This window comes from Engystomops pustulosus, chromosome 10 (genome assembly GCF_040894005.1).
Source record: "Engystomops pustulosus chromosome 10, aEngPut4.maternal, whole genome shotgun sequence".
Taxonomy (NCBI): Eukaryota; Metazoa; Chordata; class Amphibia; order Anura; family Leptodactylidae; genus Engystomops; species Engystomops pustulosus.
Window position 1 is genome coordinate 38809759 of NC_092420.1, and position 27086 is coordinate 38836844.

Sequence of the window (27086 nt, forward strand, 5' to 3'; positions counted from 1 at the left end):
TAATATCCTTGTATTTGTTATCCTTGCTCTCTTTCCTTTTAAAAACAACTTTTGTGATTATGCTAATAAGCCTGAAGGGTTGTGGTGGATGTTTACAGAACTCCTCAGTGCTGTATCGGAACAGGTCTTCTCTCCCCTTGCATTTCCTCCTACTACTAGATTAAACAGTCCGAGGGAGAGAGCCAAGTGAATCCTCATTTTATCAGCCTGTGAATCTGCAGCACAGTGGGACTCTAGTCATGCCCCCAAAGCCCATCAGGCTGATCAGCCTAATTTTACAAATTTATTTTAGGAGAATGTAGGTCACAGATAACAAATCTAATATGATTACCACAGTCACGGTGCCTGGATCTACGAGTCAGTGTGCTTTATTTTAATGGTAGATTTAAAGAAAACAACAAGAAGGAAAGACAGAAAGCATAGAATAGAATTTTTCTGTTGCTCACAGAACCACAAGCCTGATTAGAATTGAAAGAGGAGACTCTTTCTTTTAATAAGCTACCCAAAACATGATTACTACAGGTACTACAGAACCAAAGCTATAGGCAACACTACCGTTCCAGGCTCTAAGGCTACATTCCGAAGACAGTGTGCCTGCCGCACTGTAGCACACCGGGCACATGTCGGCACCCAGAAGAGGAGGAGGGGGTAGCGCTCCTTAATAGGTTTGCTAAAACTCTTTCTGCAGCATAATAAATCTGTATTTATATTCTGCAGCGCTTTACAAATCATAGGATAAAGAATCAAAAGAGTTTTAAGTTTGGGGAGCTAAAATAACATGATAGGTCCTATTAAACGGCACTAAAGAAAATACAGCCAAACAGAAAACTGCATACTCATATGTAAACTTGTATTAAGGCAAGTTTCTCAATAAAAGTAAAGACCTTTTTTTCAGTAGACAGCATACCTTGCAGTGGGTGAAAGTAGTGATAAGGACCTGCAGCACAAATGAAGGAAGAGACTGAATACTTCCAAAGGTCACTTGTTCCTCTATGGAACAGACATAGCGCACACAAGAGGTTAGTGCTTCTATCCACTGAGCCATATCCTGGTAATGAAATAAAACACACAGGTTTAGAACTCATCATTTCTCACAAGCAAGAAAGTTGTACATTACATTTCAGTACAAAACATCTCTAAGTTTTATTATGTTTTAATAAATGTAAAAAAATGTTAATCTTTTGTCCAAAAACTTTGTCGTACCACAATATTCTGATGGTCATTGCTTTTTCAGCGTTTAGTGAATGAAACATATAGGGGCACATCTACTCACCCGGTCCTGTCGCGATCCCCGATCCGGACTGTCCGACGAGGATGAAGTCCGTCGCGATTCACCAAGATCGTGTGCCCGATATCCTGCATGTGTCACTTCCCCACTGAGGTCCACTAGAGTTCACCTTCTCCTTCCCGATGTATGTGAGTGCATGTCTTGTAACACAATTTAAGTTTTAAATCCAGCGCTAAGTCAGAATCAGTCGGGTTGTCAGATGGCCACACCCCCCGATTTGTGTCGCATGAAAACCCCTGTTAAATGCGGTGCGATTTGGAAATAGTCGGGAAACCCGACAGAAATGCGGCCCACAGACCCTTAAGGGATTGATGTCCATCTTCAAACTATGTATATAGGAAAGTGTCACTACTATATACTCAACAGTGCTATCTAGCAACCTTGGTTGATGAAAAATCAAGGCATCAAAATTATTACAACAGTAGAAGTGTCCAATCCAGCCACCCTTTTTTACTACTAATCAAAGTGACATAATGTCACTAATGCAATGTTATGAAACAATTTTATACTACCTGGTACTAATAAGTCTTAAATATGATGTTCTCTAAAAAGCATCCCTTTTTTCTCATATTGTTTGAAAATACCCCTACCAAGGTTCTTTTCCAAAACAGACATCCTTTTCGCTTTTTTTTTTCTATTTAGGTCTCTCTTGCGCATGTACAAAACATCCGCCAAAACAACCTCCTGTGGCAGAGAGTTCCATAGTCTCACTGCTCTTCCTGTAAAGAATCCCCGTGTATGGCAATGGTAGAGCCTCCTCTCGGTGAATAAAATTCCCCCTGGTTTCTCTCATTCAGCCAATCCAATTCCCTACGCTGTATCGAAATGACCCAACCGTCTTAGGTATGAAAAGATCTTTGGAGAGATTAATGTACTGGCCATTCATTTTAACTGAATTTTTATTTATTTTGAAATAAAATTGGAACGTACACAAATGAACAAATATCTCAATAGTACATTTGCGTTTACATTCCAATGATATTGCTTAACCCAAAAAAAACATTTCAGTAACACTCGCATTTTTTCCGCTCTGTCACTGCATAGTATTAGTCCATTAAGCACCAATCGTTCAGATAGGACAATGTCAGAGAGGTACAGGTGTATTTGCTATATACTCACTTCTTGAACTAACCAAAAGACGCAACAAGACGAGACAGAAGAAACAAGAAGAAGGGATATGAATCCTAAGGAGGAGACAAGCTGGCTGGAATATACCAGTCATGCGTTCTCTAACTGCCCCCAATGGTTAGCCAGTAGGTATCCATATTTCCAGAGATGGCTGAAAAAACAACCAGCTGATTGTTGAGTAGTGCTGTGAGGTGCTCTACTCTGAATCTCCTTGATTTTTTTCTAATAAAACAGATTCTGAAGGATGGGATGACTGCCTCCAAAACGTGGCAATTAAGCACATGGATGCAGTCAATATATTATATTTTGGAGATATCATTGTATTCTAGCACCCTAAATAAGCTTGATTGCTTCATCTATTCCTCTAGTCACTAAAACTAAGTTTACCATCCACCAATAGCCCCCCCCTCCCCCCAAGTCTTTTTCAGCTGTAATTGACTGTTTAGAACACAATTGTCTTTTTAGTTTTTTTAATGTACACTTTGCACTCCATCATGACAAAATAAAAATATAGATATTTTTGCCAATTAAACAAGAAAAACTGAAATATTACTTAGTCATAAGTATTCCGAAACGTTGCTCAATATAGATTATACATAGATGGATCCAAAAGATGTGGAGTGTAATTTCCTCAATGGATACCAGATAAAAAATAGGGACTTCTTCTGGCGTAGCCCAAGGAATCACGGCTATACGTAAAGCTCAATCGTGACTCAATTTAATATTATAATCAGGATAAAATACATACAGATAAAATCGGATGAATAAAAATGACAACGCATTTCACGCCACAACCGGGCGCTTTGTCAGGTCTATGTGCACAGTAATAAGCATTTGTTTGGTTTTATAATACATAGCAGGAAGTGAGGTCATTGTTTCAAAAAAAACAAAAAACAATTTTCTCAGCAACTTGATTGTTAAGACGACCATACACTTGTAAACATATAAAGGCATACATTACACTTATATTAGGTAAAATTCATCATACTTGGACATACAGCGTATTATATAGAAAAGACATATTTTGACAGGTTCCTTTTCTTATTCTTGCCCGACTTAATCGTGGACCGCTACTGGGATGTATTTTGGTACGTTGTGACACGGTTGTGGGCGGAAATGATGGTGCGGTGCACTGTTGGAGCAGATGGAATTTAGTGCAACGCATCAACTACGGTGGCCAAAAAAGAACAATTGAATAGTATTTGTTTTTCATTTTTTTGGTGTTTGAAGGCGAAATGTTTCGAGAGGCCAAGTTTTAAAAAGCCCTTCTTGATATTCCCCCTGTGGCCGGCAATACGGTCATGTAATTGTTGTGTAGTTCTGCCGACCTACTCTAGGCCACACAGACTTTCAATTATATATATAGCATAGCTGGATCGGCAAGTCATTGTATTCTTAATTGGGAATGATTCTTGTGTGATATTTGATTTTATATGAGTGGCGTTATTGTTAATACTGGGACAGCAGAGACACAATTTATGGCCACATCTCCTGATCCTAGGGATCGTGTCCGTTGTCAGGGATTTGTTGATTTTATGCTGCTGCTGTTTTATCTGACTGGGGGCCAATAAAGTGAGGCCGCTCTCCTATATGTGATTATTGGTTTCTTTGGGATATGGGCTTTTAATAGTTGGTCTTTTTCCAGTAGGTGCCAGTGTTTCTTTAGAATATTGGTGATCTCATTTGATCTGTCATTATACCTAGTGATGAAATTCAGGGTATATTCTCCGTTCTTGTTGTGAAAGGTTTACAGTTTTTTGATGCGCTTGTTTTAAAATATGGGATGGATAGCCCTTTTCTAAAAAGTGTTTTTTGAGGATCAATGCTTGTTCTTTAAAGATGGATTGATCAGTGCAATTTTTCCTAACCCTCTTGTACTGGCTATAGGGTATGTTGTCTTTCCATTTTTTTAAAATGTGAGCTACCATAATTGAGGTAGCTATTGGCGTCAACCATTTTAAAAAATGTTGATGTGGAGATGGAGCCGTTATTAGAACATAGATTCAGATCTAAAAATGTAATGGATGTTGTTTTGTGTTCTGACGTAAAAGAAATCCCTCAGTTGTTATTCTTTAGATATTTAGAAAAAGATTCAGCTTCTGTTTGTGTACCTGTCCATATCAGGAACAGATCATCTATGTATCGCCTATAGAAATAGATTCAAAGAAATCACTTTTATTTGCACTAGGCAGTGCCTGTTGTTTTTTCTTTCCCCAATATAGATTATCAGCACCCCTTTGAGCTAGAACAGCCATGAGTCTTCTTGGGAATGATTGCAAACCGTATCCCCGTCCGTGCAGCTGAAAAATACCCCCACAGAATGATGCTGCCACCACCTTGTTTCACTGTTGGGATTGTATTTGGTGATGGGCAGTGCCTGGTTTTCTCCACACATACAGTTTAGAATTAACCACCAAAAAGTTCAAATCTTCATCTCATGAGACCACAGAATCTTATTTTTTCATAGTATGGAAGTCCTTAATGTGTTTTTTTGCAAACTGTATGCAGCCTTCCATAAGTCTTGCACTGAGGAGAAGCTTCCATCGGCACCCTCTGTCATAAAGCCCCGAATGGTGGAGGGCTGCACTGGACTTTGGAGAAATTTAAACAAACAATCTCCCTACTGCATTTCTGGAGCTCAGCCCTAGTGGTCTTGGGTTTCTTCTTTACAGAAGCAACAATCGTATCCAGCACAATAGGTTCCAAATATAGTTTCTTATTGTCTTGCGGTTCTTAAAATAATTTCCAACACGGTCAGAACTAGCAAGTAATAAAGAATTTAAAAAGGCATAGTAAACAAGTTTCCAGTGTTACCAAAAGCTTTACCTCTCTCAGCAAGGCTCTTCTCCCATGATTGCTTAGTTCAGTTGTACTTCTAGATCGAGGCAGAGTTGTGGGGCTGCCCTAAACTTCTTCGATTTTAAGGATCATGGAGGCCTCTGTGCTCTTACGAAGCTTGAGTACTGCAGAAATTTTTTTGTAACCCTGGCCCGATCTTTGCTAATTCGGTCTCTGAGCTAAGTCCTTATCTAGTTATACCATTAGAGGCGACGCTGGAGTGGGAATATGGTGAAAGTGTGTGGTTGGGTGCTTTGTGCTTTTTATGTTGCAATCTCTTTGTCACTACAAGGGCAGGTGCTAAATATTAGTCAAACCCATTGTTGTACAGCGCATTCTGCACATGTAGGATTATAAACATGCTGGACGTTTCTACAGGTTTTTATTTCTTTTGCCTTCTCTTTGCCGTGGAAACAATCAGGCCGTGGTTGCGGACCAAGTCTGCATACTTTGTAACCTTTTGTTGTTCACTTCCTGAACGCCTTTAATTCTCTCTCCGACGGGCATACAATCCGGCGTGATACGCTTCGAGCCCACATAGTCGTAATTCCCAAAGAAGATAAAGACCCGGCGTCCTGTGCAAGTTATAGGCCAATCTCGCTTCTTAATGTTGACCTTAAACTCTTTTCTAAAATCCTGGCCAACCGTTTGGTCTCCTTAATGCCGGGTTTGATCCACACTGATCACACTGGCTTCATCCCCACAAGAGAAGCAAGGGATAACACGACGAAAGCACTTAACTTGATCCACATGGCAAATACAAACGCTACCCCGATGGTTATTCTCTCAGCAGACACCGAAAAGGCGTTTGACCGGGTGGGATGGCCTTTTCTCTTTGGTACTCTAAGACACCTGGGCTTGGGCTCTAACATGATGGCCTGGATAGGAGCACTATACTCGAGACCCTCTGCAGTAATAAGAGTCAACGGAGTCTACTCTGACTCTTTTGATATAAAGAATGGGACGAGACAGGGATGCCCATTATCCCCCCTTATCTTCGCCTTATCTTCGCCTTGACAATGGAACCCCTCCTCCGTAGGATCAGAAATAACCCTGATATCTCTGGCCTGAAGATGGGCGCACAGGAGGTCAAAGTGGCAGCATATGCCGACGACCTATTATTTTCCCTCACATCCCCTCTTGTCACCATTCCAAATTTGCTCAAAGAACTGGATAAATTCAGTAGTCTCTCCAATTTTAAAATAAACATGCAGAAATCTGAGGCTATGATATTAAATACCCCACCGGACATGGGTGATCATTTAAGGGAACAATTTAACTTCAGATGGGCACCTTCATCACTTAAATATCTGGGTGTTCACCTTCCAGCTGACATAGAAGATGCATTCCGCCTGAACTTTCTCCCATTACTACAATCTCTCAAACTTGATCTGAAAAGATGGTCTGCGGGCTACCTATCATGGTTTGGCAGGATTGGAGCAATCAAAATGATTGCCCTACCTCGCCTACTTTACCTCTTCCAGGCACAGGGTCCCAGCCAGTTATCTCATGGAGACTCAACACCTTTTCTCTTCCTTTGTCTGGGCCAATAAACCTGCTCGGTTAAAAAGATCTATTTTATTTACAGCTAAAACAGAGGGCGGCCTGGCAATGCCAGACGTGACCCGGTACTATCAGGCTTCCCATCTTTGCAGAATAATTGACTGGCTACACCATCAGAGCTCGAAAGCATGGGTTCATTTGGAACAACATGCTACGCAGATCCCCCTGCCCTGCCTCCCATGGCTAAGGAGGAAGTGGTGGAGGGACCTTACCCGACATCCTACAGTCCATGCTACCCTACTGGTGTTCGATGAATGTAGACAGACCTGGGATATCTCACCGGGACACTCTCCCCTCATGCCAATTCTGGGTAACCCTGAATTTCCCCCGGGGCTCTCCTCTCCGGTTTTTAAACAATGGATGGCCTCCGATCACTTTAGGGCGTGCCACTTCATTGTGGATGGTGAATGGTGCAAAGGGGAGACTCTAACGTCTCCAGCAGACCTCCCTCAGGCATCCGCTTGGCAGGGCGCCCAACTGACACACTTTCTGACCTCCCTACCATCCTCTTCTCTATTCGCAAGACAGCGGACTGGATTTGAGGGACTTTGTATGCGAAAGACTCAGGTTAGGGGTGCGCTTTCACTCTCTTATAAACTGCTGACAGCCCCGCCACAAGACTACGTTCCACCATACATCCTAAAGTGGAAGAGAGACCTGGACATTAACCTCACTGAAGAGCAGCGTGAAAAAATATTTCTCATGGCCCACAAAACAACCATTAGTTCTCTCTACCAAGAAACTAACTATAAGATACTCACTAGATGGTACAGAGTTCCTCATGTCCTACACAAAATGTTCCCGGAGACCCCCGCATGTTGCTGGAGGTGTGGAATGGAGGAGGGGACAATCTTACATATATTTTGGGGGTGTCCCAAGCTGGCCCCTTTTTGGGATACCGTTTTGGAGGTGGTTCGCGAGGTGACAGGCAAAGCTTTGCAAAACGACCCGGCCTGGGTACTGTTACACCATAACGAGATTTCCCTTCCCACATACCGGCGCTCCCTGGTCCGACACTCACTGAACACGGCTAAATCTTGCATACCAGCCTGTTGGCTCTCTACTGAACCACCCACTGTATTTCAGTGGTTAAGGAGGGTAGAGGAGGTTAGTCGGATGGAGAGTCACTTGAGCTCGGACCCTAGAAGTGCGGCCCGTTTCCAAAAGACCTGGCAACATTGGATCATCTTTAAGTCATCATCGGCATATAATGCCCTGTTACGAGACGCCCCGGAGGAGACCTGAGCTTGGAGGTGTCGCTGGCTTGGAGGGGGGGGGGAAATCTACCCCTTCCCCCCCTGACCTCTTCAATTCCCCTTTCCCCTCCCCTCCTCCCTCTTTCCTTTCTGATCCTCCCCTTCACTCCTGTGTTTCCTCTTTCATCTATAAATTGGTTGCTATTACTGTGCCTTACCGTTTGATATTATAGACGGATGTTCGTGACTTATTAGATAATTTCAGTGAATGCTGAATTGTCTTCATCACCTAGTCGCTCCTTAAGAGCGCTGTTTGAAGAGAAAATTTTCTATTTTTATTTATGTTTTGTTTATAAATGAAAAATTTCCAATAAAAACGTAATACGAAAAAAAACCTTTCGTTGTTCTCTGCATCTTTCCCTTTTGTGGGGTCCTGCAAGACCACCATTTATGTCATGTATCTACCATGCACATTGTATATCCAAATGCCCTTCAATAAAGTTTGTTGATTTAAAAAAAAATAGTGTCACAGCAATGGTTCTTAATACTAATGATCATGTGATATTTCAGGTTTTTCTTGTTTAATAAATTAGTAAGACTAGATACATTTCTGTCAAGAAGGGATGCAGAGTGTACATTAATCAGTAAAACAAAAGTTTTTTCATCTTACCAATTGGCTGCATTGAAACAAAGTGAAACATTTAAAGGGGTCTGAATACTTTCCATAGCTATTGTAATTATTTTACTGAGCTTAGTATTATCTGCAAATATTGAAACTCTACTGTGTATACCCTCAAGTCATTAATAAAAATATTAAAACAAAGTGGGCCCAATACTGACCCCTGCAGCTCCCCACTGGTAACTTCAACCCGAATATTTGCCATTAAGGGTGCGGTCACCCTTCGCAATCAGCTTTGAGGTGGTTTTGGGTGCAGTTTTGTCAATTTAACAGGTGAAAGACATGAACTGAACAGTTTAATGACATTTGTGGAACAGGATTCCCCTTCAAAATCAAATTCCCTCCTTCACTTAAATGTCTTTCACCTGTTAAATTGAAAACTGCACCTAAAACCACCTCCAAGCTGATTGCAATGCAGTTTTAACTGCAACGTGTGACCGCACCCTAAAGAGTAACCACATACAGCAGCTAAAGATTAAAGGAGGCTTGTTGGGCATGTCCGTTGTAAAGAAGTGCAAAAAAAATATATATATATTGAGCGGTGTCGCAATCATGTGACTCATAACACGCTTCAGGTCATCCAACTACAAACATGCTGTCAAGCATAATTTGAAAGTCCTTAGTGTTCTGGCAAAATACCTTCAGTGATTTCACAAGCATGTGACTCATCGCATGCTTCAGATCAGCCAATTACAAACATGCTGTCCTGTTCTGGATTCAGTGCCTTGAGTGCCCACCCACTTCAGAAATAGCAGAATCTGATTTAAAAAGAAGTGAGATTGAACAGATCAGATATATCTCAGGATACGAAGAAGCCAGCAGCAGGATACAGGTATTGTTGGAATTGTAGTCCAAGTATCTCTCCAGTGGTGCTTAAAATATTTTTAATCATTTTAGTAATTTTACAGTTATGCTTTAATTAATCTTTAAATATTAAAAATAATGGTGGTATGTTTTGCATTTATTTATGAGAAAATAAGATATTTGGTGAAAATTTGGAAAAATTCGCGATTTTCCAACTTCAAAATGTTCTACTTTTTCCACACATAGTCATAACCACAAAAAAACTTAAAGGGGTATTCCAGGAATAAGCATAATTCATATACAAACGGGTACTCAAAATATAAGCTAGTGTGTAATTAGTGTAAATTGTGCTCCCCTTAGCAGAAAATTAGAATTAGCAGAAGAATTAAAATGCTACTGGCCCTTTAATCAGTCTGTTAATTTCCCCTGCGCGGTCCGTTGTGGATCAGACACAGAACAGAAGATGGCCACTGGTCACATGTCCACATCACATGTCCTGCACCTGCCTGGGCAGGTCATGTGATCACCACCAAGTTTAGCTGTAGTTGGTTGGTTGCAGTGCATCCAGTATGGCCAGTGTTGTGGTGATGGCAGTTGCACATCATTACTATAGTAACAGAGCAAGAAAACCTATTACATCATCACAGGGAGCAGAGCATAAGAGGAAGGAGGAGTTACTGCGACCTAACGGATCATGGAACTTGTAGTTTCCAGCGGTGGCCATCTTAGTGATAACTCTGATAACCTACTTTAGAGAGGCCATAAATTTTGTAAATTATAAAATCAAACTATTTAAGCTCAGTTTTGTGACTACTGACATGGAGTATTGATGTACTCCTTTATTTATATCATCATGGGTTTTTGTGTCAGATGTTCATATTCCCGGAATACCCCTTTATTAAATAACATTCACTAAATGTCTTCTTTATGTGGACATGGTTTTTTTATGCACTCTCTTATTTTTGTAGGATGTTATAGGGCTTTGAACGTTAGGTGCGATTTTTCACATTTTCATAAAAAATGCAAAATCCTGCTATTGAGGGACCTGCTCAGGTTTCAAGTCACTTTGAGAGGCCTAAATAAAAGTAAAACTCCATAAATTACCCCATTATAGAAACTATACCCCTCAACGTACGTAAAACAACTTTTATGAAGTTTGTTAACCCTTTAATTGTTTTACAGGGGTTAAAACAAAATCGGATACAATTTTGAAAGATTTTTTTGGCTAAATTAATGTGCTTTTCAAAAAGTGTACAAATTCTCAGTGGATAAAATATCAAAACGCTCCACAAAATTTGATACCCAATCCCTCCCGCGTATAAGAATATCCCATATGTGGTGGTAACCTGCTGTATGGGCACACGCCAGGGCATCGAAGGGAAGCTGCGCCATTCAGAGCAGATTATGCATTGTCACTTTATATTGAAAATAAGTAAAAATAGTTATTTGGAAAAAATTAACTAGTTGGCAGCTATCTGTGACGGCGCAAAGAGGATAAACATAGATGGAATAGAGGTCCAATATTCCTTATGATCAAATGTATAACAGTCTAAAGGGTTTTCCTCCGCATCCAGGTCATTCAGAGAAAAATATGTATAGATGCATAAAATAGTCAATAGGAACTGTACCTTTCCGTTTTCATATTTCCTATATCAAACACTGGGTAGGAATAGAGACACTGTGCGCTCCCTCAGTGTGCCGTTCTCGTGGGTTCAGCTGTTAGGCTTACGGTGTGCAGCGTGTAGCTGTGCAGATCTCCGGTCTTCCGACTTGGAAACTCCACTGCTTCACTTTCATTCCGCTTTGTTCCACAGGACACCGATATGGAGAGAAACGCAAGTAATAGTGCAAGACAGTTTCTTTAGGAAAAGAACTTTCTTTAATGGTTATACTCACAGATTTTTTTATTAAAGGAAACCTACCACTTGAAATGGCAGGTTTAAGAAGAAAACACCGAGCACCAGCTCAGGGTGAACTGGTGCCGGAGCTTATTTTTGTTAGTACGTATATAGAGTAAAAGCGCTGTGGGCACCGCCAGCCTAATAACGGGTCTTGTCAGTCAATGGGAGCAGTGGACGGGTATGTGCGGAGATAGTGGCTATTCACAGCGGTTGTGCTGTATCTCCTTAGAGTAGACCAGCACGACAAGCAAAAACGAAGAAACGGAGTGGCACTCACCGTTCGTGAAAGCAAAACTTCTTTATTCTTGGTTCATGTGAGAGGTACACAGGGGGGCACGCAGTGCCGCAAAGCCGGCGGGCCGTTTCGCGCCAGCCGGCGCTTTCTCAGGGCACTGCCCGGCTGGCGCGAAACGGCCCGTCGGCTTTGCGGCACTGCGTGTCCCCCTGTGTACCTCTCACTTGAACCAAGAATAAAGAAGTTTTGCTTTCACGAACGGTGAGTGCCACTCCGTTTCTTCGTTTTTGCTTATTTTTTTAGTGTTTTAAACCGCTGTATCGCGGTTTAAAACACTTTTTAAACTTTATAGCCGGCGCAGGGAGGTACGCGCTCGGCGCTTACCATGCGCGTGGCTCTCCTTCACTTCCTATGTAGCCGCGCGCATGGTAAGCGATACAGCAGTTTAAAACACTAACAAAAATAAGCTCCGGCACCAGCTCACCCTGAGCTGGTGCTCGGTGTTTTCTTCTTAAACCTGCCATTTCAAGTGGTAGGTTTCCTTTAACCCCTTAAGGACGCAGGGTTTTTCGGCTCATTTCTCGCTCTCCAACTTCAAAAATTCATAACGTTTTCATTTTTACGTGTACAGACCTGTGTGAGGGCTTATTTTGTGCGTAACAAATTTTACTTTCCTGTAATGTTATTTATTTTAACATGCCGTATACTGCGAAGCTGAAAAAAAATTCCAAATGTGGAAAAATTGAAAAAATGGGCTCAGTTTTTACAACTTTCACTCTTCGCTCCAAATAACACGCCTACTTTATTCTTTGGTTCGGTGCGATCGCGGTGATACCAAATTTATATAGGTTTTATTGTGTTTTAATACATTTTCAAAAATTAAACGAATGTGTACAAAAAAGCCATCTTCTGGCGCTAATAACTTTTTCATACTTTGGCACAAGGTGATGTGTGAGGGGTCATTTTTTGCGAAATGAGGCGACATTTTCATTGCTACCATTTTGAGGTCTGTGCGACATTTTGATCATTTTTTATTTCATTTTTTATGTTATGTAAAAAGGTGTAAAAGTCGCATTTCGGACATTTGGGCGCCATTTCCCGCCTCGGAGGTCACCGCTGCCCGTAACCGTTTTTATATTTTGATAGATCGGGCAAGCACCGACCGTGGTTATTAGCGGTGGGGGTTTGCTGCAATATGCAACAACCCCCACCTCTGTATGAAGAGGACTCAGCCCGTGAGCCCTCTTCATACATCCCTTATACCTCTGCGCCGTAGAGCTACGGCGCAGAGCGTTAAGGGGTTAATCTCATGCACGTTCAGCGTTGTCTGCCCGACTCGAGTTTCGCCTCTGTCGGCTTCTTCCAGGGAGAAGATAAAATGGATATCGGCTCGCTCTCTCGCAGCGTCTAATTATCAATCAGTAACCTCCGGTACTTCCGGCAGAGCCCCCGGCACACAACCCGCTGCTGCCCTGACAGCGCTGACTCTCAGCTTCACACAGACCTCAACGTGAGAGCAACATATTACCATTACAGCAGACAACGCCAAATGTGCATGAGTTTCTTACAAGGCCTGTTTTTAATAAAAAAAAAAAAATCTGAGTATAACCATTAAAGAAAGTTCATGGTAGTAGACCGGCACAGCATGGAGACCATCACATGGGTACGATGCAAAAAACTTCCTTCTTTATTGTTTAAAAACGTCACAAACACGGGAAAACGAATGGGTTAACGCGTTTCGACGGAAACCATCTTAATCATAACCTGTCTAACATGTCAAACCAGCCGCCTTTTATGCTGCTCAGTTGAGTAATAGAAAAGAGGGAACTCCCTCTTTACCTGACGTCGCTCGGTTCCGGTCGCGCCCCCGAATCACATGATCAAAACTCCTCCCCCTAAGTCACATGATCGGAGGTGCGTCTCGGAGCCGTACGATGGAGGTAAGTAAACAATTAATTAAAAACACTTGTAAATACATAAAATAGACAATATGCTAATGCCTAATACTATTTTTGTATACAGAAATTGCAATGTTTAGGCACAAAAATAGAAATGTACTATTGGGGACAAAACTGAACTAAAAACGAGACTGGAACTAGAACATCATGATGTATGTCCAAAACGGGACTGGAACTAGAACATCATGATGTATTGCAACATAGGACATATGCTTCATGACACAGAATACACACAATGCCTATTGTAGAGCTAGTGTTTGGTGAAAGAAGAGGAGAATTCCAAATACAACAAAAATTAATAACGCGTAACTTTTTGCGCAAATAAGATGTCATATAGGATAGTACGAAATATACCATAATGTGTGTATACAAGATATAGTACGGGATAGCACGAGATATACTATAATGTGTGATATATGGTACGCACAAAACATATTAATAGAACATAATAGAACATAATAGAACATATTAATAAAACATATTAATAGAATACATAGTATCTTAGTACGTTAATATGATGTCCTGTCTTTTGTTCATACCTTGTGGTGTTCTACTTTCCATTACAAAAATCCAGTAACTTTCTCTATTTAATAATTTTCTCTTGATGTTGCCCCCTCTAATTGGATGTGAAACCTTCTCAAAGCCAGTCCATATAAAATGAGACGTAGACTTGTTATGTATTTCTCTAAAGTGTCTAGAAGCCGCTGATATACCAATTGATTCGTTGGTGATGTCTGACAAATGGCGGCGTATCCTGACTTTGAGAGGACCTGTGGTGTGGCCTATATATTGAATGTTACAACTTGTGCACTTGATGGGATAAATGGCATTGCTAGTGTTGCAGTTAAAGGACACCTGTCATCAGGTCTCAGTCACTTGTCCTGTCACTACTACCTGTTGGAGCAGCTCACAAGGATCCCATCCCAGCCTTTATGTAGTTATTTCATACATTAATCATTGTAAAAACATCTATTTTTTATCATGTAAATGAGGCTGGTCACATGGTCAGAGGCAGTGATGTCACCCCTGTTACCCCTCCCCTCTCCCTGCTCATGTCTGTGTGTAATGTATAGTAAAGTATTACTAATGTGTGTGTGCTGCATCTGCTGACATGCTGCATCCTCCTAATATACAGGTGAGAGACACAACATCAGCTACACATGAATCTGACATGTTCTGCTGTAACATGGCTGCCTGGAGCTGCTGTATCTCTCCTATACACACACACATGCACACACAGGCTGCAGCGGGCGTGGCCACCAGCACCAGGAAGCACATAATTATACAGCCTCACACCATTATACAGGCTGTCAGTCATGCACTGGGGGTGTGGCTGTACCTCCCACTCATGAATAGAGTGGACAGCTTGACTATGCTAATGCTTCATTGGACATTTCACAGGTCATTTGCATACAGCTTTAGGACATCATTGCTTAGGTTTACAGGCATGTAGAGGGACAATGAAGTGATAGGGACAATGCTCTCTAATGGCAGTTTATGAAAATATATTTAGTTTAGGGGGGTTATTTTGCATGACGGGTTCTCTTTAAGATATGATTGAATGGGGTAACTTCTATTTGTGCTACTAGATGTAATATTTGTGTCTACCGCAACAAATTTGCATGCTTTACATTGTGTGTGGCCACATTTGTAGCAGCCTTTAGTGTTTAGCCATGTCCCCCCAGGATTTTGGCTTCTAAACAGGCTAGGTGAAAGAGCATTACCTAAAGTAGGAGCCCTCTTAGCTACACATTTGATGCCACCCTCCAATATTTTGTATAAGCTTGGATCTTGTAATAAGATGGGAATAAATTTTTTAACTATTTTTGTAATTTCTTTGTATTGCCTACTGTAGGCTGTAGAGAAAATTATAGGGGCCTTCGGCTTTCGTGTTGTTGAGATATCCTCTCCTTTCCCGTTTTTATCCTTGTGTTCTTTATGTTTTATGTCTTTCTTGTCTGATAATAGGTCCTGTTGTGATATGTTCGAAATCTTGCTCTCAGCCTTCTCAATGTAACAGTTTTGGTAACCTCTCTGATGGAGTCTAGCCCTAAGTCTGATTTTTTCTTTTTTAAAATCGTCATTATCAGAACAATTTCTTCTTAGACGTATCAGTTCCCCATACGGAATATTCTGTATTACATGGGGAGGATGACAGGAGGAGGCTAAAAGGGTGGTGTTCCTCGCCATCTCCTTCCTATAGGGTATACTTCTAACCCTATTGTCTTCTCCTATTAGAGTTACGTCTAAAAATGGAATAGAATTTCCCCCAAACATGGACGTAAATTTTAAATTCATGTGATTGTCATTAAGATAACTTACAAAATTTGCAAAGGATGTCTCTGACCCTTTCCATACCGTACTCCAAAGCTTTCCTGGAGAACTGGCATGAGGCCTTGAGTGAATGTTCGTTAAAACTGATGCGACTTATAGTGGAACAAGAACAAATAATCCTATCTGATGTCAAAACGGAGATCGATGATTTGAGAGAATCGCTTCAAAATAACCTACCGGAGCAAATTTACTTGCAACAAACATCAGCAATTGCAGAAAAAGTTAAAATGTTGGAGGACAGCATTACTGCAATAAAAAGGAAAAAATTTGAACGCGATATCATAGATTACCGTAACAATGAAGTTTATGTATGGAAACGACGGGAACAAGGAGCATATACCAACACAAGCACGCCCAGATCTATTCTAAAAAAACGCAACAAAAGAAGTAAAAAGAGAAATTATAATCCTCGAGTGAGTTTTTCAGACACCGATGACTCTATGGATAGCCTATCCTCAAGCCAAACGTCTTCTCACAAGGAGGCAGAATCGAGCGGAGCGAGACAGAAAATCAGAGATAATACAAACAAGTCTAAATCTGTAGAGAATCAAAAACCATATAACAAACCGTCAAAAAACGGATCAGACGGTCGGGACGCAAACATAGGAAATATGGGTGTGAAAACTCGGGCCAAGAAGGACAAATAACAGAGTCTGTCATAAACTTGTCTAGTAGGATCCTCTCTGACAATCAACTAAAAATATTAGCCAAAGGTCTCAAGTTCTCTCCCACGGTGGACTTTAATTTATTTAATACTCTACTGGACATTAACAAATTAGCACGTAACATCACTGTCAAGAGACATTTTACTGATCCAATCATGTCATGTGTAAACACAGAGGAGTCGATGGAGAATTCCGTATCCGTAGACAATAAAAATAATGATTACATAGCAGACCTGATGAGATCCGATGTAAATATGAGCAACTTTCAAGATCAGGGTAGCATATTAACATTAAGGTCTCTCACATGTGAACAGCATGAAGTTAATAATTCAGTTAATAGTGAATACCATATTTCTAATGCAGATTTTTATCCTATTAACTTCCAAGATATAGTGGAGAAAGAACTTGTAGCACTTCACAAGAGGGTTAAGGGAAAAGGTCCTCATTATAGGCACCAGAATTTATCTAAAGGGGAGAGAGAGGCACTGCAACAGCTTAAAGAGGAGTCAGATCTGATCATCAGGTCGGCGGACAAAGGGGGGGCCATAGTAGTTATGGATGCCGCCCTCTACAAACTCCTCAATGAGGAAATGTTTAGAGATAATAACACTTATCGCACCCTAGAGTCCAATCCAACCTGTTTAGTTCAAAAACGTTTGTCCAAAATATTGGAAGAGGGTTTAACACTGGGTGTTATCACACAGAAAGAGAAAGATTATTTGTTTGTGGAGGACCCCATTATGCCGGTCTTTCATTCGCTCCCCAAAGTTCATAAAAATATTTTCCCGCCACCTTTAAGACCTATTGTGGTTGGGATAGGGGGAGTGGGAGAGAGACTGGGCAAATGGTTAGATCATTTCCTTCAGCCTATTACCAGAGTTACCCCATCTTTTTTACGCGACACAAAGCATTTGTTACAGATCATGAATAATTTCGAATGGCATAAAGAATACAATTGGGTGTCGTGTGACGTCACCGCATTGTACTCATCCATACCGCACAAATTAGGACTGCTGTTCCTACGTAGGCATTTAGACAGCTATAGTACTTACAGTACAACATTGAAAGAGTACATAGTGCTCATTACTGGTTTTCTACTACAAAACAATTTCTTTTACTTTGATGGCAGATATTACTTGCAAGTGGAGGGGGCCCCGATGGGGGCCAAATTCTCCCCCTCCCTTGCAAACATATATATGTCACAATGGGAGGAGGCATATATCTTTTCATCTTCCTTACAAAATTTGCAAAGGATGTCTCTGACCCTTTCCATACCCACACCAGGTCGTCTATGTACCGACCGAACCACACTATAGACGCCTGGTGTGGGTATGGAAAGGGTCAGAGACATCCTTTGCAAATTTTGTAAGTTATCTTAATGACAATCACATGAATTTAAAATTTACGTCCATGTTTGGGGGAAATTCGATTCCATTTTTAGACGTAACTCTAATAGGAGAAGACAATAGGGTTAGAAGTATACCCTATAGGAAGGAGATGGCGAGGAACACCACCCTTTTAGCCTCCTCCTGTCATCCTCCCCATGTAATACAGAATATTCCGTATGGGGAACTGATACGTCTAAGAAGAAATTGTTCTGATAATGACGATTTTGAAAAAGAAAAAACCAGACTTAGGGCTAGACTCCATCAGAGAGGTTACCAAAACTGTTACATTGAGAAGGCTGAGAGCAAGATTTCGAACATATCACAACAGGACCTATTATCAGACAAGAAAGACATAAAACATAAAGAACACAAGGATAAAAACGGGAAAGGAGAGGATATCTCAACAACACGAAAGCCGAAGGCCCCTATAATTTTCTCTACAGCCTACAGTAGGCAATACAAAGAAATTACAAAAATAGTTAAAAAATTTATTCCCATCTTATTACAAGATCCAAGCTTATACAAAATATTGGAGGGTGGCATCAAATGTGTAGCTAAGAGGGCTCCTACTTTAGGTAATGCTCTTTCACCTAGCCTGTTTAGAAGCCAAAATCCTGGGGGGACATGGCTAAACACTAAAGGCTGCTACAAATGTGGCCACACACAATGTAAAGCATGCAAATTTGTTGCGGTAGACACAAATATTAGTAGCACGAATAGAAGTTACCCCATTCAATCATATCTTAACTGCAACACTAGCAATGCCATTTATTCCATCAAGTGCACAAGTTGTAACATTCAATATATAGGCCACACCACAGGTCCTCTCAAAGTCAGGATACGCCGCCATTTGTCAGACATCACCAACGAATCAATTGGTATATCAGCGGCTTCTAGACACTTTAGAGAAATACATAACAAGTCTACGTCTCATTTTATATGGACTGCCTTTGAGAAGGTTTCACATCCAATTAGAGGGGGCAACATCAAGAGAAAATTATTAAATAGAGAGTTACTGGATTTTTGTAATGAAAGTATAACACCACAAGGTATGAACAAAAGACAGGACATCATATTAACGTACTAAGATACTATGTATTCTATTAATATGTTTTATTAATATGTTCTATTAATATGTTTTGTGCGTACCATATATCACACATTATAGTATATCTCGTGCTATCCCGTACTATATCTTGTATACACACATTATGGTATATTTCGTACTATCCTATATGACATCTTATTTGCGCAAAAAGTTATGCGTTATTAATTTTTGTTGTATTTGGAATTCTCCTCTTCTTTCACCAAACACTAGCTCTACAATAGGCATTGTGTGTATTCTGTGTCATGAAGCATATGTCCTATGTTGCAATACATCATGATGTTCTAGTTCCAGTCCCGTTTTTAGTTCAGTTTTGTCCCCAATAGTACATTTCTATTTTTGTGCCTAAACATTGCAATTTCTGTATACAAAAATAGTATTAGGCATTAGCATATTGTCTATTTTATGTATTTACAAGTGTTTTTAATTAATTGTTTACTTACCTCCATCGTACGGCTCCGAGACGCACCTCCGATCATGTGACTTAGGGGGAGGAGTTTTGATCATGTGATTCGGGGGCGCGACCGGAACCGAGCGACGTCAGGTAAAGAGGGAGTTCCCTCTTTTCTATTACTCAGCTGAGCAGCATAAAAGGCGGCTGGTTTGACATGTTAGACAGGTTATGATTAAGATGGTTTCCGTCGAAACGCGTTAACCCATTCGTTTTCCCGTGTTTGTGACGTTTTTAAACAATAAAGAAGGAAGTTTTTTGCATCGTACCCATGTGATGGTCTCCATGCTGTGCCGGTCTACTACCATTTTCTTCCTGCATGTGCTATACAGCTATAGACTAGTCATTCCCCGCTCCAGAAGATCTTCACAGAAAGTGTACAGCCCAGATGATCGTAAGGTTGGGTGAGCCGGCATTTTTTTCACTTTTTGTCTACCAAGCAGTGAAAGTGTTATACGTTTGTGATTAAAGAAAGTTCTTTTCCTAAAGAAACTGTGTTGCACTATTACTTGCGTTTCTCTCCATATCGGTGTCCTGTGGAACAAAGCGGAACAAAAGTGAAGCAGTGGAGTTTCCAAGTCGGAAGACCGGAGATCTGCACAGCTACACGCTGCACACCGTAAGCCTAACAACTGGACCCACGAGAACGGCACACTAAGGAAGCGCACAGAGAGTCTATTCCTACCCTATCCAGTGTTTGATGTAGGAAATATGAAAACGGAAAGGTACAGTTCCTATTGACCATTTTATGCATCTATACATATTTTTCTCTGAATGACGTGGATGCAGAGGAAAACCCTTTCGACCGTTTCACTTTTTATTGGCTATAAAATCTTTAGTTTTTTGGCAATTTGGACATAAGGGCTTATTTTGTGCGACATGAGATGCACTTTATAAGTATTTCATTTTAGTGGGTCATTAGCTTATTGATGAGATTTTATTAACTCTTGAATGTATGGAGGAAAAGAAAATTGTCAATTTTTGTTTCCTTTCTTTTGTTTTTTTTGGGGGTTGTTATTGGGGGTTATTCTACAGATCACTACAATTACGGTGATACCTCTTTTATATAGCTTTTCATTTATTTTTACAATTTTACTGGAAAAAAACTAATATAGAGGAAATCTCTTATTTTTGCATCGCCATCTTTTCGGGGACGCAACTTTAATATTTTTTGGTTAACAGAGCTAGTTTAGGGCTTATTTTTCACGTGTTGAGTTATCCTTTCAAGTGGTACCATTTTGGCGCACATAACTTTTTTTGATCACTTTTTAGAAAATTTTTGTGAAGAGATTTTATGAAAAATTTACAATTTTGGCAAGTTTTTCGTGTTTTGTTTTTACGGCGTTCACCAAGCGGACCCAATAATGTTTCTGAGTTATTGTACGGATAGTTACTGACGCGGCGATACCAACTATGTGGGGTTTTTTGGCGATTTTGTGGGTTTTTTTTACTTTATTACTTGTGTATAGGGAATGTTTGTGTTTAGGGGACTTTAACTCTTAAATTAATTCTTTTAATAAAAAAATATTTTATTCAATGTTTTTAACTGTTACTAATTACTTTTACAGGTTAGCTTGAACAAGCGATCCACTGATAGCTCTTCTTCACCTTACATAGTGTAATACAGATGCTGCGCATGCTCAGTGTGTTACAGCCGGGTCCTGCCAGGAAGAGGATCGCACAGTCCCGGGGCTGCGGTCGGAGCAGCGGACCCCCCTGGTAAGCGCCACGGGAAAGGGGGGGATGGGGGCGGGGGGTCTGATTCTTGTCAAATGCCCCTTGCACCCCGCGATCAGGGGTGTTAGAGGTGGGTGTCGGCTATAATATATAGCCGACACCTGCAGCTTGACGTAATAGTACTGCAAATTACGGGACCGCACCTCCCGCGATGCAGTACTATTACGTCAAATGTGTAAGGGGTTAAAAGTTACATTTAATACATAACTTACCTTATCCCTCATCATGTCATCCTCCATGGGGTTTTCCTGGGTAAAGACAGTTAGTAGAGAAGGTGACATTTAATGGATTTTTTTGCAGTTGTCTTTGTAGTTTATTGCTCACCTTACTGTACTAGTTAACCACATGGGTTTTTTTTTCTCTCATGCTTTCCCCATATGGTATATGTTTTGCGCAGGATCTTTCTAGAGTACTTTTTTTTAAATGCCCCATATTGTGGTTGCTTTTGGGAACATTGTCCCAGTTTAAGCCATTAAGGTCCTCCCTTATCTGCTTAAAATTTTGTCCTCATGAAGTTTAGAGTGTTACCCCTCTATACTAACCATCTTAGTAAAGCATAATATAGAATCAAAGATACAGGCGGTCCCCTACTTAAGGACACCCGACTTACAGACAACCCATAGTTACAGACGGACCCCTCTGCCCACTGTGACCTCTGGTGAAGCTCTCTGGATGCTTTAAAATAGTCCCAGATTGCAATAATCAGCTTAAAATTGTCTGCAACGAAGCTTTTATTGATAATTCTTGGTCCTATTACAGCAAAAAAATTTGAAACTCCAATTGTCACTGGGGCAAAAAAAAAAAATTGTCGGGAACTACAATGATAAAATATACAGTTTCGACTTACATACAAATTCAACTTAAGAACAAACCTACAGTCCCTATCTTGTATGTAACCCGGGGACTGCCTGTATTGTGATCACCATTACCCAGGTGCCCTGACCTAAAATTCTGATTCTGTAAGGTCTGTTGGATAAGATAAGGTCCAAAAAGGCTCCCCAATTGTTGGCTCCGCTAGGCAATTGTTCTTTGTTATTGACATTTACCGCAGGCTAAATGCAGCGTTTTTTTTTCCCGAGACACATAGAGCTAGTTAAAACGTAATAAAAGGTTTCAACATTTTTTATTTTATTAGTTTTATTTGGGGTTAAAAGTGGACTGCCATTTATAGTACACATTTTTTAAAATTAACTCAAAATGAACATTATAAGTATATTCTCTATTTTGTTTCAGTTGTTTTGATAATATGTATAGTCTCAGGCAAATGGCGCAACTTTTTTTTTTTTTTTTTTGGGGGGGGGGTTAATTATTATATGGGGAAATGTGAATGTATTTTTATAAATTTTTGTGTGTGTTTTTACTTTACATGTCCCTCATGAGGTCATAATAGACTGGGGGGAACACATTTTTTTTTTCTTTTACAAGTATTACCCTGTAACTGGGGCATTTATAAGAGCCACAGTTACAGAGGAAAACCACCACCTGTGACTGGGTATGCTGATCAGAGCTTGTTAGACCCATCAGCTATGCTTTAACCCTTCATAACAGGCAGCGCCGGCTCTGCTCCTTTATGCATCACGCTACTTCTGCGATGCTGTGGGACGCGGTAATGAACCGCAGCTCCCTATGGCAGTGGTGGCGAACCTATGGCACGGGTGCCAGAGGTGGCACTCGGAGCCATTTCTGTGGGCATTCAGACCATTGCTCCAGGACAGGGTTCACCAAACAGGACCAAATCCACCTGCAGTCTCAGGCAACTTAAGAGATACTGTTTTACGTTCACCATGACATCCCCAACTGGAGATGAACCAGATTATTACTTTAAAGGGGTATTCCGGGAATATGAACGTCTGACACAAAAACCCATGATTTTATGATTCGCAAAATTTATGGCCTTTCTAAAGTAGGTGGAGTTATCACTAAGATGGCCGCCACTGGAAACTACAAGTTCCATGATCCTTTAGTTCTCAGTAACTCCTCCTGTCTCTCATGCTCTGCTCCCAGTGATGATGTAACATATTTTCTTGCTCTGTTACCATAGTAATGATGTGTAACTGCTATCACCAAAACACTGGCCATACTGGGTGCACTGCAACCAACCGACTACAGCCAAACATAGTGGCGATCACATGACCTGCCCAGGCAGGTGAAGGACATGTGATGTGGACGTGTGACCAGCGGCCATCTTCTGTCCTGTGTTTTCTTCGCAACGGACCGTGCAGAGGAAATTAACGGACAGATTTAAGGGCCAGTAGCATTTTAATTCTTCGTTACAGTTTATGTCATCAACATTTTCTGCTAAGGGGAGCAAAATTTTAAATAACAACCAATTACACATTAGATTATATTTTGAGTACCCATTTGTATATGAATTATGCTTATTCCTGGAATACCCCTTTAAAGACGGATCAACGCCTGGAGAGTTTTGCCTGCTGAAGCCCAGATTTTCAGATGATGCAATGTGTAGTTGGTAGAATTTGACCAAGGTCTAACCCCATGGCTGCCCTGCAAATTTGTTATAAGGAGGCTCCACCTCTCTCAGCCCAGGATAGGGATATGTTGTTAGCTAAATTGTTATCAGGTCTTCATAGTGGACTTTATCCACCTAGATAATGTTGACTTGTTGTTCCCTGCAAACTGTAGTAGCCGATAGGAGTCTTTCACCCTGCATGGGTAGTGTCTAAGTAGGTGATAAGAGACCTTCTAACATTTAAGGTGTTCCATTGTTTCTCCTGCTCTGTTATGGGATTATTACAGAAGGATGGTAAAATTATTTCCTGTAACAGACGACTTTTGGAAGGAGCAGGGAGATCTAATTTAAGAACTATTCTATCATCTAGGATACAAAGAAATGGTTCTCTGGAAGTTAAATCCTGAGCTTCACCTTATCTGCAGGCAGACATTATTAAATATCCAACTTTAAAAACTAACCTCTTATTGCAATATCACAAAGTTTGAAAAACACTTAAAATTGATATCTGTAACTCATGTGCACTGGGTTTAAGACCTAAACCATACCCTGCCTGCAGGAGGCCCAAAATGTGAGCGACATTGGGTTTCCCCAAAATCAAAGAAGAATCTTTACACCAGGATGTAAATTTCTTCTATACCCCAAGTTAAGAGGTGTTGGTGACTGGCTTCCTGCTTGTAGAGCGGGAATAGATGACAACCCTTTGCTTTCTAACAAGGTCCTCTCAGGATCTAAGCGGATGCTGGATGCCGAGGGTCAGTGTGACACAGGGGGCCCTGAAGAAGAAGGTGGCTGTGTCTTGAGAGAGGCAGGAATGGTTCTACTAGTGCTAGATTTTTTAGACAAGAAACTGATGATTCCAACTGGTTCTTAATGGTTTGGACTGTTGGTATCCATGACTTCCGGTGTGGAATCGACACCAGGCTACGCTCTGTATGAATTCAGTCATTTAGCCCAAACCTTCATAGCTTTCCTTACGTGGTATTAGGTTTTCTTCTGGAAATTGGATAATTTTCTCTTTCTCCAACACTAGGAAAGAAGTCTTTAGTCCAGAATAATGCCCAGAAACTTCTTTTAGGTATCCGGAATCATATTGGATTTCTCGGTGTTTACCATCCATCCTAGATTCTGAAGGATCTAAATAGTAATATCCGTGTGGAGTTTTAGCACTGACATTGATCTGGCAGCGATCAATAGATCTCGCAACTACTTCCCCTCTGGAGAATGTACCGTGAAGCGTAGAAAATTTTGGGAAGCATACTGAATTGTAATTTGGTAATATGCAGCCTTCAGGTCGCTAGCACTCATCACATAATCCTTCCCTTTTAGAGGGAAAGCTAGTTTTGTATATTCCACTTTGAGTCGTTTGTAAATTATCCAGTGATTCTGTTTTGTTTTTTTAACAAAAAGAGGGGAGAGTAAAAACCCCTTTCTCTTTCAAATGCTGGAACTGGAGCGATCACATTCATGGAGAGCAGCTGCTGAATGTTGATCCAGAACTTTGGAAAGATTGATGATTGGAAAGATACAGTACATCTTTGGGTGGAGTATTTTGTAAACCTTGTAAAACAGTTTTATTTAGTTTATAATTGGGGTTGAACAAAAATCCCAATCCTTTTGTTATCCCTTTGGGATAACTAAATTTCCCTGGGAGATTTTTTTTCTTTACAACCCTTGTCACTTGAATACCTACTTTGGGAGGATCATCCCATAATTTATGGTCTTCAAAAATTAATCAATTTTTGAACTCTTTAGATATAGAAAGTCTTTATTGTGGTTCCTTCCACTCTTCAAGAGCCAGAACCTTAAAGGTTTCAATAATGGGGAACATGCATTAAAGAGAACCCGTCATGCAAAATAACCCCCTAATCTAAATATATTTTCATAAACTGCCATTAGAGAGCATTGCCTCTATCCCTTCATTGTCCCTCCACATGTCTGTAAACTTAAGCAATGAGATCTTAAAGGACACCTGTCATCAGGTCTGTGTCACTATTTCTGTCACTACTACCTGTTGGAGCAGCTCACAGGGATCCATCAGAGCCTTTATCTAGTAAATTCATACATTAATCATTGTAAAATAATCTATTCTTTATTATGTAAATGAGACTGTATGTAAATGAGGCAGCGATGTCACCCCTGTTACCCCTCCCCTCTCCTGCTCATGTCTGTGTGTAATGTATAGTAAAGCATTGCTAGTGTGTGTGCTGTATCTGCTGACATGCTGCATCCTCCTAATACATAGACATCAGCTACACAAGTACCTGACATGTTCTGCTATATTATGGCTGCCTGGAGCTGTTGTATCTCTCCTATACAAACACACGGGCTGCAGGGGGCGCCAGCACCAGGAAGCACATGGAGGAGCCATTACACCATTATACCCCACATCCTTATACAGGCTGTTAGTCAAGCACTGGGGGTGTGGCTGTGGACAGCTTGAATATGCTAATGACTCATTGGACATTTCACAGGTCATTTGCATACAGCTTTAGGACCTCATTGCTTAGGTTTACAGGCATGTGGAGGGACAATGAACAGATAGAGGCAATGCTTTCTAATGGCAGTTTATGAAAATCTATTTAGATTAGGGGGTTATTTTGCATGACGGGTTCTCTTTAAAGCAAACCCCTGAGGAAGCCACAGCAGGTGGCGATACGCGTGGGGCGGTCATCCCCAGCTCCCTCTTGTGTGTATGTTTGCCGCACAGGTAATACTTGCTTATATCTTGACTTAGGTTAGCAGTGTGGTACCATCTATTTATTTACTTTTGCTTGTATACTCTCATGCTCTATACAAAAAATACCCTCCTTTTTTGTGACTTTTTTTGCAATTTGCTTACATTATATATTGGTACTGCATTTTCCCTAGCCCAATGTGTAATCCCTTATAGGATAATATTGTTGTATCTTTTTGTGTTACATAAGGCTTTAGTCTTCAGGGGGAGCTGGTGGTCCCAGGATCACTAACACTATCATATGTTTGGTTTTCCTGTGGTAGATTATTCTGTGATTTGTTCACATTTTTAAAGGTTTTTATTCTCTTCTTGTGTTGTGGTGTTTTTTTTTGATATATGAATAAAGAATGTATGGTCTTGGTCACTTGGCATGTATCCTTTCTTTGTCTTGTGGTTTGAGCTATTTTTACATGCATTGACCTGTAGACTCTTTACCTGACCTCATTTTGTGCAGTGCTGGTCCCATTTTTTGGGACTAACAAACAAGGAGAAGGTAATCTGGGAGTATTTTAAACCCCCTCCCCCATCTGGAGGAAAGGGAGCTCTTGCAACCTTGACACTGTAAGGACAGGAAGACACTGGTAAGGTGTTGCTAGGGAGGAATTTTTC

The 27086-nt window shown here is 40.7% G+C and overlaps 1 protein-coding gene and 1 long non-coding RNA gene across 5 annotated transcripts in view; one reads left to right on the forward strand and one right to left on the reverse strand.

Moving 5' to 3' along the window:
- FIRRM (FIGNL1 interacting regulator of recombination and mitosis) overlaps positions 1 to 27086 on the reverse strand; it is a 112020-nt gene that overhangs the window by 72159 nt on the left and 12775 nt on the right. The window contains exon 5 of the mRNA XM_072128378.1: positions 908 to 1048. Within this exon, the coding sequence (XP_071984479.1) occupies positions 908 to 1048 (141 nt within the window). The remainder of the gene's footprint in view (positions 1 to 907; positions 1049 to 27086) is intronic.
- Positions 1 to 27086, forward strand: part of LOC140104727 (uncharacterized) — a 102615-nt gene that overhangs the window by 63951 nt on the left and 11578 nt on the right. Inside the window, exons 4-6 of one of the 4 annotated variants that reach the window (XR_011850395.1) lie at positions 1235 to 1416; positions 1931 to 2131; positions 21102 to 21252. This is a non-coding gene — a long non-coding RNA (uncharacterized lncRNA). The remainder of the gene's footprint in view (positions 1 to 1234; positions 1417 to 1930; positions 2132 to 21101; positions 21253 to 27086) is intronic. The other 3 variants (XR_011850394.1, XR_011850396.1, XR_011850397.1) reach the window with 3 other exon arrangements.